The sequence below is a fragment of the Trachinotus anak genome, unplaced genomic scaffold (genome assembly GCF_046630095.1).
Source record: "Trachinotus anak isolate AG129_WGS33_773 ecotype Australia unplaced genomic scaffold, CSIRO_AGI_Tana_v1 ptg000026l, whole genome shotgun sequence".
Lineage (NCBI taxonomy): Eukaryota > Metazoa > Chordata > Actinopteri > Carangiformes > Carangidae > Trachinotus > Trachinotus anak.
The window spans coordinates 13,378,024-13,395,656 of NW_027273877.1; the positions used below are offsets into that span (position 1 = coordinate 13,378,024).

The window sequence follows — 17,633 nt, forward strand, 5'->3', positions numbered from 1 at the left end:
GTGTTTTCTCTCTTGTTGCTGTAGAGGAGAGTCGTATCAGGAAATGTTCAGCTTCAGCCAAGAACACAGGTGTGAATCTATCAGAGCAGAATGGGAGGATTCAGTCTTCTTCTACACACCAGAGCTCAGTGTCATGTTTCTGTGAGGACCTTCTGTGAAAACCAGGCAGCAAACAGAGATTAGATTGAACTGTTGACTGAGTTGACCTCAGGAGAAATGTTCTGGAGTAGGGATGCCACGGTGAGGAAATGTTCCCCCCGGACATTAAGACATGTGTGGGCTCAGTATCTGTAGATTAGACCTCAGTGTTTCCCACACACTGATTTATCTGTGACAGGCCGCCACCACATCAACAATGACCCCACATATTGATTTCCTATTGCTTTACAGTTTCAAATGAGGAAAATCTTATTTCACTGCAGAGCTGCACACACACACACACACACACACTTCCAGGTTGTAACTGTAGAGTCCACTAAGTGTTGATCTCTAGTGTTTTACTGAGGACAGTTTGTTCATGGATCAACGTGGGCGCTGCCACTGATTCACCACAATGAGCCAGATGTGTTTTATGCAGTGGTGTGTGTTGACTTCTACAGAGAGGCAGCAGAGCCAAGCAATCTGGAGTCAGTTTAAAAACACTGGAGAATAAAACTGTTTTTCTGAACAAGATTCTGACTCTGGATCAAATCATATGATGGAAGCAGAAATGTAACATCATTTTCCCTCCTTCATCTGCACAACAAAGATTCCCATGAAACTCTGCAGGTCTGAGAGAGAGTGATGAGAATTATTGTTTCATGTCAAACACAATCAGATCAGATGAGCTGAGCCACAGATGTGAAGAGCAGATGTTCATCACATCATCATCTTTTCTCATCAGATGCATTTTAACTTCAGTGTCTTTTATTACAAACTGTCTGATTTTATTCTAACACATTTTATATTTTCTCTCATCACAGATTTGTTGGTTATGGACTCTCAGAGACTCACTGTGAAGTCGTGTCCTCAGCTCTGAAGTCCAACCCCTCCCATCTGAGACACCTGGACCTGAGCCACAACGACCTGAAGGATCCAGGAGTGAAGCAGCTGTGTGCTGGACTGGAGAGTCCAAACTGTAGACTGGAGACTCTGAGGTCAGTTCACTGACTGGAGCTGTTGTAGTTTTATATTCAGTTCAAATCTGTGAAGTTCCAGTTTTTCATTGGTTGGTTCATTTTCAGGATTTCTGTGTGAGGATTTAAAAAATCAGCCAGTGAAGAGAAAGAAGGAAGATGAGACCAGGAGCAGAGTGGTGATGTGGAGGGTCAGGAGAATCCCCGGGGGCCGTTTGGGGGCCGGGGCCGGACTGATTATTGTGTAGACTAATAATATTGTATTATATTAAAGTGGTCTACCTCGCTGCACCATCCTGCAGCCTGAACTGAGCCTCGCAGCCTCTTGTCTCTCCCAGCATGTCAGATGCTACCAAGTCTATATTTGCAGTAGGGGGGTCCCTACTGAGCGGCCCCTCCTCAGGTGGTACAACCCCAGGGTGACTTGAACTGTGATTGGTCAGCTGCTGACCAATAAGAGCTGTGAAGTGGGGCTGGTACAGAGTCATCAGAGACGTGTTGGTGTTATCAGGGAACGTGTGTGTTCACTGTTCACATTGGTTTGAAGCAGCAGCAGAAAGAGAAGGAGAAAGGTGGAGCAGAGAAGAATGAAGAAGAACAAATACTGGAGGAGGAAGCAGAGAAATGTTCCACAATCACAGAGAGATTCAACATCCAGTAAAGAGCCGGCAGCTGAAATGCTAAGCAGGGGCGTTGTAGCTAGCTGCTAGCTCAGCTCATATTAAATGTGGCTAGTATAGCTAGCTGCTAGTTGTTGGGCAGCAGCCCTGTGCTTGTGTTAGCTGCTGTTTGTCTTTGTGTGTTATTAACAGCTGGGACTGGTGATCTCCAGGTAAAATGAAGGGTCCCACTCGGCCCCTGGATGAGAGCAGTCACAGTGTTTGTGATTCAGAGCAGCAGAGAATTGACAGAGTTTGATGTTAAAATCAGAAAGTTGATGAGAATCAAACTGCAACAGTCTCACAGATCTTCTGCTGCTGCTGCTGATCTGAACACCAGCAAAGCTGCAGCTCTCTGCAACCAACAAATATTGCAGCTGTTGTTGTGTGTTGATGTCAGCACTGCAGCATCATGGGAAGCCACAGACCTTCAGACTGCAACACAAACCAGATCAAAGCAGGGCCAGTGGCTGAGGCGGGAAAGTGGAGACAAGAGGAAACTCAGCTGGGACATGGAGGCAGGAAGGATTAGATTGATGCTGGGAGCAATTTATGAGCAGCTCCCACCTCCCCAACATCATAGTGAATAAACAGCTGAGGAGCCAACATGTCCTCTATGTTCAGGTGGAGCTTCATGTGGCTCCTTCTATCAGGGGCTAAAACAAGCCTGTCTCCAGGCCCACACACCTGGAGACATCAGCAGGTGCTGAGGTGTCTCCCAGCAGCCACTGAGAGTCAGAGCTCAGAGGTGAACTCACTGGAGGCAGAAGGAGACAAGATGGATTTGATTTGTTGGTGAGGGTGAAGGACTCAGGAAGCAGCTTTGAACAGGCATGATGCAGCTGAAGGCAGGGAGGGACTGGCCAATCAGAGGAGATCCAGGAAAACAGCTCCTAGTTCTTCAGGAGACAGCTGCCACTGATCTGAGAGCAGATGTTGTGTTGTGGTCAGAAACACAGCAGCTTGTGTATGTTGTGGAGCTGACAGTACCATGGGAGGATGCAGGAGAAACGGCCTCTGAGAGGAAACAGCTCAGATACACAGAGCTGGCAGCAGAGGCAGAGGAGCCTGCTCTGAAAGCTGAGCTCCAGGGGAGGTTGGCTGTAGGGGTTTTGTTGGCAGATCAGTCTGGTCCCTGTTACCTGAACTGAGCTGCTCTCACTTCTGTTCTCTTCAAGTCCACGTTGTGCTTCTCTGAACCTGTGCACTGTGAACTCAAAGCGCTCCAGGTGTCCTTCATGTCATATCTAGTTGATTGTGTGTGAACACAACAAAAGCTCAGACTTGATCTTGAAGAATGGAGCTTCTTCTAATCACATGAATAACACAAGTGGTCATGTGACTGTGGTTCAGGAGCAGTTACCAGAGCAGACTGACACTGACACTCAGAGAAACTCTGTTCATCAACTATCAGACCTAAACCGTGGACGTTGTGCTGAGCTGAAGGGTTGTAGGACTGTGAGCACAGGTTTGATCTGTTCTCTGTGACCTTCATTAACCCCGTCCTCACTCAGTCTGCTCCTCACTGGGGGGTTGATGTGAAAATCAGATGAATTCTACTTCCTCATTCAGTGAAGATCAGCTGAATAAATCTGTGGTGTTTTCCAGCAGGAGGCTCTGAACGTTACCTAAAGGTGAACTGGTTGTTGCTGCAGGTCACAGAATCTGACGGCTCACAGAATGGGCTGTAACACCGGTGGTAGACTGAGGCCGAGCACTCGTCCTCCTCAAGTTCTCAACAGTGACACAAGTTCTTCTTTAAAGATGTGGACACAGAGAAATATTTTCCCTCCTCCTGTAAATGTGACATTGTGCAGTTGTTTGGTGACTTTGGAACATTGAAGCTGCTCCACCATGTTTGTTCTGAACAGTGTGACTGAGTTCTCACTGTTTGTTCACGTCCTCAGTGTTTTGTTTCTGTGCTGATGTCTGTAGTGTCAGAGAGGGAACAGACTAAACAGACGTGAATCCTCTGATTCTCCTCTGATCACAGACTGAACTGAGGTCAGCAGCAGCTGATCAACCTGTGTTCACATCAACAGCTGTATGAATGTTGTGCTGACATTTGGATGATGTGTGTAGAAGGCTGACATGATGAAGATCCACAATAACAGAAGGACAAAGTCACTCTACTCATTTTAGACAAAGATCATTGATCAGGACAAATCTGATTGATTATCAATCATTGATCTACATCTTTGACTCTTTATACAGACTGTGGTTCTGCAGTTTGTCAGAGATCAGCTGTTCTTCTCTGGGCTCAGCTCTGAAGTCCAACCCCTCCCATCTGAGAGAACTGGACCTGAGCTACAACCAGGACCTGCAGGATCCAGGAGTGAAGGGTCTGTGTGGTTTTCTGCAGAGTCCAGACTGTAGACTGGAGACTCTGAGGTCAGTTCACTGTTGTAGATCTTATATCTTGAATCCACAGCTAATGAAGCTTCACACACAAGTTGAATCCATTGACTGTGAATGAATGAATGACATTGTAAATAGTTGTTGTCTCATGTTTCCAGTTGTTCTTCTCTCAGACTGAGAATGATTCTTCAGTTTCAGCTCATTTCACTCACTTGTCATGAATAATGTCTGTTCACTTCAGTTCAACCTTCACAGCTCACACACTCGTATTTCTCTCAGTCAGAGGACTCATGTTTTCTAAATCCACTGTAGAAAATGTCCAGTGTTAGTTGTTCAAGTCAATTCATTTTTATCACAACAACATACACAAGATCCTCACAACTAATATTTGTCCAAAGAAAGTGAAGAAACAATCTTCTTTTTTTCAGTAGATTTCAGTGAAGTGTCAGGACTAATGTCTGTTTGATCAAACTGTGTGTGTGTGTTTTCATCTGTAACACAACACACACAACTGTTGTGTTGACAATGTTGTGTTGTACTGACATGATGATGATCCACAATAACAGAAGGACAAAGTCACTCTACTCATTTTAGACAAAGATCATTGATCAGGACAAATCTGATTGATTATCAATCATTGATCTACATCTTTGATTCTTTATTCAGATTGATGAACTGCAGGTTGTCAGAGATCAGCTGTTCTTCTCTGGTCTCAGCTCTGAAGTCCAACCCCTCCCATCTGAGAGAACTGGACCTGAGACTCAACAACCTGCAGGATTCAGCCCTGAAGGATCTCCGTGGTCTCGTGGAGAGTCCAGACTGTAGACTGGAGACTCTGAGGTCAGTAGAGGGGCGGAGTCAGTCCATGCTGCTCTCAGCAGTATTGTACTAAACACAGTTAGTATCAGAGCAAAGATCCAGTGTTTCCTGTGAACCTCCAACCTCCTCAGTGGCTGCTTTCCTCAGTGAAGCTGTGAGAGGAGAACGGGGACAGGCTTCAGGATTGGACAGAAAGACAGAGAGAGAGACAACAGTCAGCCAATCAGAGCAGTCAGAAGCTTGTTGTGATCATGTGTGTGAGTTGATGTGAAGACGACTGTTGTTGTTGTGTTGATGTGTACAGGAAATAAAGCTGATTCCAGCTGACAGCCTCACAGATGGACAGAGACAGTGTCCTCATTCATCAAAGTGTCCAATCTGATCTGAGACTGTTTGTTCTCTGGTTTCAACACTAAACAGCTGATCAGTTTCATCTGTGTCACAGCTCTGAGATCAGTGTGATGGAGCCTGACAGTCCCTGGCTCTTAGTGACAGCCTCCATGTTCAGTCAGGTGATGTTTCAGAAGCAGCTCACATGTTGATCAACACACAGAGACTCTGTGTTTAAAGTGACATCAGCTGACAGGTAACAGGAGTGAATCCATCACTGACCTGTTGCTGACTCAGCACTTTGTTTCCACTGTGGACTGAGTGAAATGTGCAGAGTGAACAGACTTGATGCTGAATGTCTCTGCAGGTCTGTGAGCTTCCAGCTCAGTGTGTTCACTCCAACACGTTAACATGAGAGCTGAGAGGAAGCAGCTGCTGCACATCTGGTCTGAACAGGACTGAAGTCCCTGCTGCATCACTGACTGATGAAGTGAGTCTCTGTAAACACTGATTCATCTCCTCTGCTTTCTTCTTCCATCATCCCTGTGTGTTCCTCTGGATCTGACAGAGCATCATCAGTGTCTCTGGACTTAAAGCTCATCAAGTTCAGCTCTGAACAGTTTCCTTGTTGAGCTTCACAAAGAGGGAATTTCACAGTAAAATGACTTGAACTCTGAAGATTAGTTTGACTCAGACGTTGAAGCCTCATGTTCTTCAGCTGAACTTTACCAGATATTATTGTACAGGAGGAACATGTTGTTTTTATCCTCCATCTCTTCATTCAAGTTGTGTTAAGGAGGAACAATCACACAGACCAACAACTCTTTCACTGTGTATATGGACATGTGAGTGTTGTTTTCAGACAGGCTTGAAAAATGTTCATCTCTCCATTATAATGCTGAGTCAACAAGTGTCACTGATTCAATGGATCATTCATTAACTGGACTTTAAATCCTCCTTTATGATCAATAATGTTTTTATATTGACTTCCTGTTTGATTCCTGGTTTTTAATCTGTCGTTGTTTTGACGTTTGACTCCTCTTTTATTCCATAAAGCTGCCAGTTTATTCCTAAATGACTGTGTGTGTTATTGTTGTGTTGTGTGTTTGTTGTGAAGCTCTTTGTAACACTGGTACTGTCGCTCCTCGTCAGTCCAGCTAAGTCCTTTTTGTCTTCTCCCCGAATGTCTCCAGGATTTCTGTTTCCTGTTTTATTTTGATACTCACCTGGTTGTCCCTTCACTTCCTGCCCTCCTGTGTGATTACCTGGCCCCGCCCTAATGTGTTTCACCTGTGTCTCATTGTCCCCCCTCCCCCAGAGTATTTCGTGTCAGTGTTCCCTTCCCTCTGCTCCCCTTCCTCTTGTCCCCCTTGTGACAGTGGTCCAGCCTTTTGTTCCTTTGTGTATATTTCTCAGTGAGCCAGTGTGCGACTACTTTCTGTCTTGACCTTTCGACCTTTAGCCTGTCGATCATGTGCTGTCGTCCTGTTGGACTGATTTCTGTGAAGTCGACCTTTTGCCTGAGTGAAGTGTGGCTGTGACGTCTCTCATATCTTGGACCTTGTTGAAGAAGAACTCTGAGTTTTCTTTCAAGCTGTTGATTCTCTCTGTATTTTGTTGAATGACCTTTTCCAGATCCTCACCTTCTTTTCCAGACCGTCAGCTCTTTTATTTTTCCACCAGCAGCATCACAGTACTGTCTCGTACTTCAGCAGGGGCTGCCTCAGATCTACCCTTCTTCAGAGCAGGAGTTGTAGTATAACATTATAAGCTAATCTGTGAAGAATAATGTCACAATATGTGTAAACTGTGTGTATCACTGATTATGTTAAACTCAAGTAAATATATTGTTTTTAAAAAATACAGCAGGAAAAAGTCAGAACATAATGGTGTATTCCTGGAGGAGAAAATGGTTTTTAAAAAAATGTAGTGAAAGAGAATCAGAATATAATGGTGTCCACTGGGCATGGACTTCACGGAAAGAAAAAATAAGCCTTATGAATGTAGTTTATAAGATTTATGTCTAACGAGCTCTGTCCCAGTCTGGATAGATAATGAGGTTTTCATCCAGTCCAGGTCTTCTACTGAAAATGGTTTTGACTGTGAGAAAATAGACATGACCTGGGAGGGGTCAGGTTTGGTGGACACGACAGTTTCGGTGGAGACTGGTGAAATATGAGAGGAGGCGTGGGCAGATTTTGGATTATAAAAGAAGAGGTCACGTGTCATGTATTCAGATCAACTTTTTGCTTTGTTGTCGACAATAAATCTCTGCTGCACTGAATTGTGCCTCCTGGTGATTTTTGAAGACTTTGAAGATATTTTTGAACAACTGATAAGATTCCAGACTCAGAATCTGGTCCATGATTGGGGCGTCTGTCCCACATCAGAGTCCTGAGCAGAGTCAGGTCTCGGTGTACGATCAGGACTTGTTGAACGAGCATCAGAATGTGAATCTGCAGCGTTGCCTTCAGTCTCAGAACCAACAGACGTCACTGCCTAAAACTGAAAAGATACACTGATCTGATCTGTTTTATCCTTTCTTCTTCTCTCCCTCTTTTTTCAGACATCTCCATGGTCTCAGTGTAAAGTTACTGATCACTAAGCTGCTCAGTTAGTTTGAGTTAGCTCGCTGAAAGTCAGTTCTGCTACATGTGAACGAAGCTCTTCTATTTTCTACTTCAATACAACATGAAGTTACTGTTTATGGTCAGGTGTTGACTTCAAATCTGTTATCAGGTGTGAAAATCAAAGCTTTGTCTTCAGCCACAAATGAATATGAACGGAGTGGCCGCCATCTTGACTGAGATGTGTCCCAGTCATGGATGTATTATATCCATAGACTGTATCTGACCCATGGATGTATCATAAGACCTAAGGTCTAATAAAACATGTCATGTCTTCTTTAAAAAAACAACTAAAACTGTGCAGTGCTGCAGTGAAGCTTTAAGTCCTGTCATTACTGAGCCCTCTGTCTGTTTCCCACTGTTCTCCACAGCTATATGCTACAGTCAGGACTGGGTGGAGGTATTATAACAGGCCCAACCTCCACATGTCCTGTCCCCTCCAATCTCTGCTGTCAGGAGAAAACATTGATTTATTTACAGTGGAGTAAATCAAACGCCTGTTGATTATTTGACCGTGGTGATTTTTCTCAGTCTTTCCACTATTTTTATATTTAATATTGTCAGTAAAATTTACTACAAATACGTGAAAGTGAAGCAGTTATTTGTGACGACTTCCTGTCAAACTGAGCCACATGTAGTTTGTAGCAGCCAAACTAACGACCCTGCTCTTTAACAAATTGCTGTAAAAAAACAGTCAAATTCTGCCAGTATCATACTGTTTCCCACTGATACTGTACCATACTATAGAAAACAATGCATGATGGGCAATATTTACCATTTTCCATGAAATACTGTAATATACTGTGAATCGCATTGCATTGTGGGGATGGTGTTTGAATCGACGGCAGAGAACCCCACCAATACAGGATGCTACTGTATTTCATGATGAGACGTGCTGACCATGGAGCGGGTAAAACCAGCTCTGGAGTTTCTTTTCGAGGATTGTCCATCTGAACCCTGCACTCTATGAGCAAGTCGTGAGGTAAGTTAATAAACATTTGATCTGTCTGGCATTTTGTTTGCTGACTATCGTCAGCTTTAAACAAAATGGAACTGATCAGTAACGTCACAAAGCTAATGAGGTCCACTTGTGACTGCAGGTCATCATTATGTTGTAGGTAAGGCTGATTTCTGAATAGTTCAACAAAAGGTTTCATGATGAGTCACATTGGGGTTTTATTTCCAGCTGGTTTGCAGCTGAAATCATTTTGTGCTCATGGTTGGTGGAGTTTGCTCTCTTCTTCTTGCATTTTCACCTGAATGGGTGACCTTAGTTGTCGCTAACATTTAAAGAATATTTTAGTAGAGCAGGTTAAACCAAACTTTTGAATTATTTTGTTATTATTTTGAATTTGAAGTAAAAAATATATAGAAAGTGACAACAACACTGCAAGTTCAAGCGAGCCTGCTGGAGAAACTGTGCCAGCACCTGAGCAGTGGTTGGGCTTGTGTGGTGTTAGAGTTGAATTAATGTCAGCATCATGGTAATTCCAGTCACCTGTTTGATTGTATGTGATGATGTTGGTCTACAGTCAGAGTTCAGTAATAACACATTAACTCCTCTGCTCTTCACATTCACATTGAGTGTCTGTATCAAAATCTACAATAATACGTACAAACACAAGAAATGTGGGAGTCTGTATTAAGGTTAAAGTTTTAATTAGATTTTTGTTGTGGTGCCACCCTCTCTCTTTTCACATGCATCATGTGCAGCTTGAACACTCACTTCTTGACCACTTCATATAGTTACAGACTGTGTTTCTATCCAACTTCTAATTTCAGACCGCTGTGTTTTTCAGGCGCTTCATTGGAATCAACCCAGAAAGAGGGACAAAGGCCAGCCGGGGCAAGGTCGTCTCCAAGAGGACTGGGAGAGTCGTCCAGAAGAAGTCTGTCACAGTCAGTCCCCATGTCTCCACTCTTCTGAAGAACCTCACAGACTTTGAGTGGAATTTCATAGGTCAGTGAGAGCTCTGTACCCAGGCACTTCATATCAACACAGCCACAGTTATTTTCCATTTTTTGTCTTAAGTTCTCACTGTGTAATCAAATTCTTGGTCTCCTGCCCACTAAAAACACTATATACCTTTCTTTTTTCTGGTCCCGTCAGAACCGAATATTCAACTTTCCCTCGGCGAGCCGCGTCGATTCTTGGCAGAAGTGACGGGGGCAGTGTACACGTGTGAGCAGCACAGAGCAGTGAGATAACACTGCTGAGCTAACAACTTTTATATACAGTCTGTGGATAACAGTAACAATGGCTTCAGCAGGTGGGAATGGAAGCACAACACAGGTACGAAGAGTGGAAATATTTTGCATTCGAGGCGGATGAATATGGAGCAATTCTAGACAAAAACAAGCCGACATGCAAACAGTGCCTGGTGTTAGAGAGTTTAGTTATGTGAGATCAGGCTCCACACCACTGTAGTTTAGTTATTTATCTGCATATTTATAAGAAGAATATTGTTTGTTTTATATACTTGAAGGCTCCATGCCACTGCTGTTCTTTTTTGAATGTAAATAGTTGAATATTGTTATTTATTACCATAAAGCACAGTATTGCTTGTTTTCATAGTGGTATTAAATACTTGACAGTTTAAAGCAGTTTTCAATAAATTAGTGAATTTAAAAGTACATGGGTTCTGTTTTTTTTTTTTTTTTTATCATGGTATCGAATTAGTATCGAGAATCGTGGAAAATCACAGGTATTGGTATCAACTACTGAAATTGTGGTATCGTGACAACCCTAGTCTATAGACATGCTCTCAAAGTAAAAATCCAAGAGCTACACTTCAAGCTGCAAGTCACTGTAAAACCTAATGTCTTAGAACTTTCCATTCTTCAGTTGAGTAGTCCTGAGATTCACAGAAAGACCAAACATTCACAAGTGATACTTTTAATTTGAAAGGATAAATAAATGACAGATTATCAAAAATATATATCCTATAATATTTGTAACATTTACAATAGTTCATAAACAAACTTGTTCAGTACATTAATCTGAAAACATGTTAGTGAGTGAAAGAGACATGTACAGACTGAACGATCTGTTCAACAGTGAGAGAGTTTCTCTAACAGGAGGAGACTCTCTCTACTACACTGAACACAGAGACACTGAGGAGCCAGACGACCAGAACCCAAACCCAGGACACAGAGGCTGAGTGAAGGTGGTGTTGAAGGTGTGGAGGTGGATCAGTGAGTCAGAGGAGACTCTGTAGAAGGACAGAGAGCCAGCAGGACAGTCCACATACACTGCTGCTCTCCTCTGTCTGTTGGGGACAGAGGAGGAGGAGACGGAGAAGGAGACAGATGTTTCTCTCTTATTGTGACAGACAGAGTGAACTTGATCAGAGCAGTACAGTCTCCAGGACTGATGGTTCTCTCCAAACACACAGTCTTTTCTGTTTCCTCTCCTGCTGATTCCTCTGTAACTCACTGATATATAAACCCTTCCACTCCACTCCACCTCCCAGTAACAGCGACCAGTCAGACCAGTTCCACACAGCAGCTGAGCCCAGTGGTCAAATCTGTCTGGATGATCAGGATACGACTGATGCTCCTCCACATGTGTCACCTTCCTGTTGTCGTCAGACAGTTGGAGCTTTGTGTTCACTGTGTTTGTGTCAAGTGTGAGTTCACAGGAATCTGATGGAGACAACGAGACACAACACAGGTGGAGTTATTGATCCGTTGTGATTGAGTTTTGTTTCATTTTCATGAATCAAATGAAAAACACACTTACACTTCCTCAGACCTCGTCTCAACCACTGGACTCCACCAGGCTCCACCCTGAAAGAGGGAGGGGGCACATTCACATTCAGCATGCAAACATAGACATTACACTGCTTTTAAAGACAGATGGTTTATTACTCTCTTCAGATGTAGGCTTGTATGCATGGATGTACAGTCACCACAGAGAAAAAGTAAGTGGAGTCTTTATCTTGTCATTATACAGAGAAAATATTTCATCATTTGTGAAGACACACAATCCTTAAAGCTTCCTTCCTGTATGTTGAGTTTAGAGTCTTTCACAGTTTCACAGTCTGTGATATGTTAGATGAATAAATCTGACAGATGTTCACATGTCAGGGAAGAGACTAAACAAGAGACAGTCAGAAACACATGTTGGAGAGGATCAAACAGCAGGAGGCTCAAACTGCTGGAAATTCTTCTTCTGTATCTTATCAAAATGAAGACTGTGAGACTCCTTTTAGAGTAGTAGTATATATTAATGATGGTGGTAGTAAATGCTGACAAACCTGGGAGCCAGCTGTTCCATGTGGATAGAATATGGACAAAGTCCATTTTCGCTTTTTTTCAACTCACCTCAATTTCATAATACTGTAGGATGTCTTGCAGTGCTCCTGCCACCCTTCCAGTACGAGCTGCCTTCTGTCTGTAAAGTTCTATGAGCCGTGGAATGTGCCGATCGAGTTCAGCATAAAACTGGTTCCTTAAATTTACATTGGTGATCCTGTGGAACTCAGCACAGACCTACAAAATAACACACAAAGTATGTTAAAGACTGAGTAAAATACCAAAGGGAAACACCTCATAGTCACATTTGATGGGTGTACTATCCTTTCAAAATGAATAGCCAGTACAATAAAGATAGTTGAAGATGAGCAGAACAATTTCCTGACGACGAAGTGCAAAGGTTGTCTGCATGAGTTTCTCAATTGATTGTAGGTTTCTGTCGGCCCTCTCAACTTCAGTTTTCATCTGTATTCTCATTTCCTCCAAACTGTCCTCATTTTGTCCTCTTGGGAGGTTTGGTAAAAAGTTCACTTCAGCCCTTCTGGCTTTTTTAATGTTCGAGTGGGGATGTGCTTTCTCAGGATTATTCCTGCTTCTTTTCCCTGTATTTATGGACACCTCCTTGCATCCAGATCTTGCCAGCCTAGTACGGTAGTTTCCCATTTTAAATTTCAGGCTAATTTTCCATCCGTACCACCCACTTGCACTCCCCGGCTCTTTCAGACATGGGTGAGCGTTAATCAGGGCTTCTGCTGCCATGCCTACATCCCTGTCGCTTGGGTATGGTTTAAAAGAGTACATTAAGGAAGCCATGCTCTCAAGAATGTTGTGTTTTTGTGCTCTGTTTAATTTTAGTGTCTCTCCGGAGCTCTCAAAAACACTGTTCCCCTCTTGCAAGACATGTTCAACGTCATACGAAAAAGTTGGGACAGGGAAAACATCAGGCCATGTTTTATGCCGTTGGCTTACAGGCACATGAGGCAGGATATCTGTGTCCGAACTACCACATGAACTTAGATCACCTCCTGATCTAACAAAGCATGCTCTTCTCTGGCAGGTCTTCTACGCCAACCAAACAGCAGAGCTCTTCTCCGAAGTCTGGATCCTCATACTGTAACGTGAATTCAAAGTCCAGCCTTGGCTTAACTTTGTCTTTCAAGATGCCGATGAGCTCATCAACTGATGTTGGCCTCTCATTCAAAGTCACTTTCACAGCCACATCAGTGGCTATGTAGACACGAAGAAGGAACTTTGGGGGCACGGCCATCAGCTGAAAATCAAGACTGAACAGTTATCAAATTTTGTAGGGAATGAAACAACATAACCTAGTCTGAAAAATCATCTTTACACATCCATTCACACAATCAAAAACTTGGAATGAAAGAATTTAGATATTTGATTTGGATAAAACATCACTTTCATCTTAAAGTCAACTCAGTATTCAGCTGCTTTGTAGTTATTTTGAGCACAAGGTATAAATTACTTTCTGTGCAGCTGTATGAAGCGCTTAGGTGTCAACAGAAGTTGTCCTTCAACATGGTACGCAGAGAGTGGTGAGCTGTCATTAAGCTCTAATATGTGGTTGATACTGTAATGATGTTGTAAATCCATCAATATAGTCCAAGCCCCATCTTCATCAGGAACTGTATGGCCTATCATCAATGGCAGTAGTCGTAGCAATGTGCTGTTTTCATGACCATTTTCACCAATTGACCGCTTTCTGGCAAAGGTCTTTGAAATTGGCCGTGGTCTGTTAACTTTATCCAAGTTTTCGTATGGGAATGACGTGATTTTTCTGTTTAGTCCCTCAAGAGTGAAGTATTTAAGCCTTATCATCTCCTGAATGCAGAGGGCCAACTCTACTGGCACAATGCCCTCAAAAAGGTCATGCAAAATATCAGGTGGGAAGCCAGTGGTTGTGTGAAAATGCTGTAAACTCTCATTCAAGACACAATCCCCTTTGACACCAACTGCACTGGGACTCTGATCCCCTTGCATAACAGCCAGCAAATTACGGTCATGACTGGCTTTGGTCCTCAGACAAATTTCAGACTGTAAATTGAGACTGAATCTGGTCTCGTGTGGCATTGCAAAAACGACAAATGTGTCCTGCACGGAAGGATTGCATGAAGCCTGCTAATGCGTGTGCTGCCAGGTTGTCAGACACAACACAAAGAACAGTACCTTGAACTGACTGGCCAAGAGACTCGATGTATACACTGTCTTGTTCAAGAGTGCAAAGGTCTTGTAACAAAGGACGGAGAACTGTTTTGTATCCATACTTCTGGGCATCAGGGACCTTACAAATTGCTGCTAGCTGAATAACATGCAGCGCTGATCTGTATTTAAGTGGTAGATCTGCAAGCACCCAGTAAACTGAGCACAGTTTATGTATTTTTCTTGAAGTGCCTAAAGGATTGGCAATTTCAATATCATCAATGTGCAATAAAATTGGCAGTGAGAGTTCTAAGGAAGACAACAAATTATTCTTTTGAAAATATAAACCATCTTGGTGGCTCGTGTAATGGCCTTTTTGTGACATCTTTGTTTCCTTTATTCTTTCCAGGATGTCTGTGTGTTTAAACATTTCCTGGATCACCTGGAGAATAGGGACATAGGCTACTCTGCATCCAGGCTCCAACTCGTACTGCACTGGCTTCAAAACAGGGATTTTTTTTTCAACAAATGTTTTTCTTCGTTTTTTGGTGGACATCTCCTCCCCTTTAGTTGTGGCACTGACAAAAATATTTGTGTTCATAACCTCATTTTCTAAATCATTCAGGGTAGCTTCAGTAATAGAGATATCATGCCTCTGTAGTGTCTCTCTTACAGTATCCCTGATGAGAGGCTGAGACAAGCAAAATATCTGACTGAGATGATCAACTATTTCCTGAGTTGCCATGTCAGAAATGTAGAGAACAGTTTGCATCTTGAGGAATAATGAGGAGAGATTATGGCACAACTGGGCTCTCAACTGGCTGGAGTCACATACACTGTCATCCTCAGGATTATCAAATGAGTCTGCATGTAGGGATAGGGAAATATCTTCACAATCAAGGTCAGCAGCATTTACAGTCGCATTTTCTGTTGAAACTATCTCATCACTAAAGTCTGAGCTATTTGCATGTATCCTACTTTTGTGTGTATTAAAAGAAGAATATACATTTGTGCTGTAGTTACAGTTTTTAAATGGGCATGTTATCATCTCACGTTTTTTTAAATGGTCCCTTAAATGAGTGAACAATGTTTCTTGTGAGAAGGGCTGTTTCAAGTTACACACAGAACAGGTAAAAGCTGCCCTTTCTGCTTGTGCTCTGTCACTTGCACTGGGCCTACACACATCTCTATAAACCCGTGACAAATGAATTTTCATGGCATTAAAGGACAGAAATGTACAAATACAAGAGTCATGGAGACATGGTAGAGGGCTAACTCTATAATAATGACTGTGTTTCAAGCGATAGTGCCGTAATAACTGTGCCCGGGTGTCTGCAGACACAGTACACAATTTGCACTTCCACTCCATTACTCAAAAGTCGTCTTCAGTGTCTTTCAAGATCAATGTTTACCATAGAGGTTCTGTGCCATTCACTGCTCTCAGTGCTCTTCACTGGTCTCAGGTGTTTGATCCTGTGGGATGACATAAAATAGTACTCTGAAACCACTCAAACAATGCAGTCCAAATTTCTAATTAGAATATTTTAGTTAAATAAATAAATAAAGTAATTCATCTTTGTTAAATGCTGTGGACTAAGCTATTTTTCTGACAAAAAAGACTAAACTGTGCAATATAGCCTATAGTTTATCAAATGGCATTTGCCTTCATAGTTATTTATTTTATCCCTTTAAACATAGAAAACTGCATCATCGGACTCACCAAAAAATCCAGTTAAAAGCAGAGACAATTATCATCAACATTAAATTTAATTGATACATCTTTACATTAAAAATGAACTTAAGCAGTACCTTGTTTGCCAAGGACGCCTTGTGCTGGGTACCAACTTCAGCCTACAGGGAAAGACAATTAAGTAGTCACCAGTTAGTTCTTTCTCTCTCTCAACCACAGCTACTGGTACGTGAGAAACAAGGAACAGGAATACTGCTTTATTTTCAAAATAAAGTACACATTTTGACCCCCCCACCCCACACACCACACACACACACACACACACCCACCCACCCCTTCTTCTTACTTCAAGGGGGAGGGGGAGGCGGCTCTACTGGATCGTACCAACTTATTTTCAACCAAATGTTAACTTTACCAGCAGAAACACATTTATAAGGAATAACAATACAGTCGACTGAAAATATTAATTGTCATTTGATTATTGCACTCAGTTCATGCTACACGTCCTCGCCAAAGACCGGTACTTTGACCACATGTTACGCTGAATGTGTAAAAAAAACCCGCAGACAAACACAAAAGTACGATTTCATTGTGGTATTTATGCAATTAAACATCATGCAGGTGAGTTTTGGAAGACTTTACCCTTATACTTACAAGTTTTCTTAACTTCAGAAACCGATGCACTCCCCTCGCTTCACGACCGCCATGTTGGTTTGATTTTGCCTCGTTCGGTCCCGCCAACGTAATGACGCACTGACGTCATTATGTTGCACGCCTCCGTGCATTCAAAAGTTTTGAGTAAGATAGTGATGATCACTCAGACAATTTAAGTAGCACGAAATTATAACTGCATTCCTCGTTCGGAACACTTAGTACCTTAAAGTTGGGTTGACTTGATAGCGGATTTTGATTGTTGTTTCACAATACTTTTGAGTGAGTAGTAGTGTTCAGGTTTATGGTGCAGATATAACACACCACCTGTTGTATGTTGAAAGGCGTCCACAAGCTCGTAATCCTTTGAGAAACCAGTTTGGTAAAGGGCAAAGAGTCAGATCAGGTTAAAACCTTACTTACTTATTGTATAAAAGTATAAAATTTAAAGTCAATGGGATCTTCTGGCTAAAAGGAGAGATTCTGGGCCTTTAGCTGCAGGTCATCCCCTCTCTCTCTCACTGACTGTCCTGTCTCTCTCTCACTGTCAGAATAAAGAAACAGGCTGTCAGATACAGGGCTGAATGAAAGACAAAAGGTGATTCAGCTCTGTTCCTGGTGACACATACAGCTGTTTCAGTCTCCATGGAGGATGTCTGATGTTAAACAGCAGCTGCAGGTGTTACCCATGTCCGAGCAGCTAAAGAGCAGACTGCACAGTGTGAGTGGAATCACTCACTTCCTCATACCCCAGACTTCCCCGAGGCCCACATGGTACAGCCTATTAATTAATTAACTGTATGTTGCCAACTGTAGCCTATGCTATAGTCCATGTGAACCTATATTATACAATAAAGGTAACAAGACAATAATCAGCTAATTGATCATGATAATACTCCTGTTATGGTTAGGCAGTATTCTGCTCCCCATTCGGTCTGTGTCTCTGTTTGTGTGTGTGTGTGTGTGTGTG

The 17,633-nt window shown here is 42.6% G+C and overlaps 2 protein-coding genes and 1 long non-coding RNA gene across 4 annotated transcripts in view; 1 reads left to right on the forward strand and 2 right to left on the reverse strand.

The window, feature by feature from the left end:
* LOC139609600 (NACHT, LRR and PYD domains-containing protein 12-like) overlaps positions 1-17,633 on the reverse strand; it is a 144,710-nt gene that overhangs the window by 52,163 nt on the left and 74,914 nt on the right. The gene's annotated exons all lie outside the window — the stretch shown is intronic.
* Positions 233-4,524, forward strand: LOC139609954 (ribonuclease inhibitor-like). Its single transcript, XM_071465026.1, has 3 exons — positions 233-240; positions 963-1,136; positions 3,989-4,524. Exons 1-3 carry the CDS (start codon positions 233-235, stop codon positions 4,248-4,250), a joined length of 444 nt encoding a protein of 147 aa, XP_071321127.1. The 3' UTR covers positions 4,251-4,524.
* On the reverse strand, positions 15,564-16,894 carry LOC139609669 (uncharacterized). The gene is made up of 3 exons (XR_011685295.1): positions 16,655-16,894; positions 16,132-16,173; positions 15,564-15,795 (listed from the first exon to the last, which is right to left on the reverse strand). It is a non-coding gene; the product is annotated as an uncharacterized lncRNA (long non-coding RNA).

Coding starts and splice junctions, on each gene's coding strand:
- LOC139609954 (XM_071465026.1), top strand. Junction 1,137..3,988: donor TGTAGACTGGAGACTCTGAG/GTCAGTTCACTG, acceptor CTCTTTATACAG/ACTGTGGTTCTGCAGTTTGT.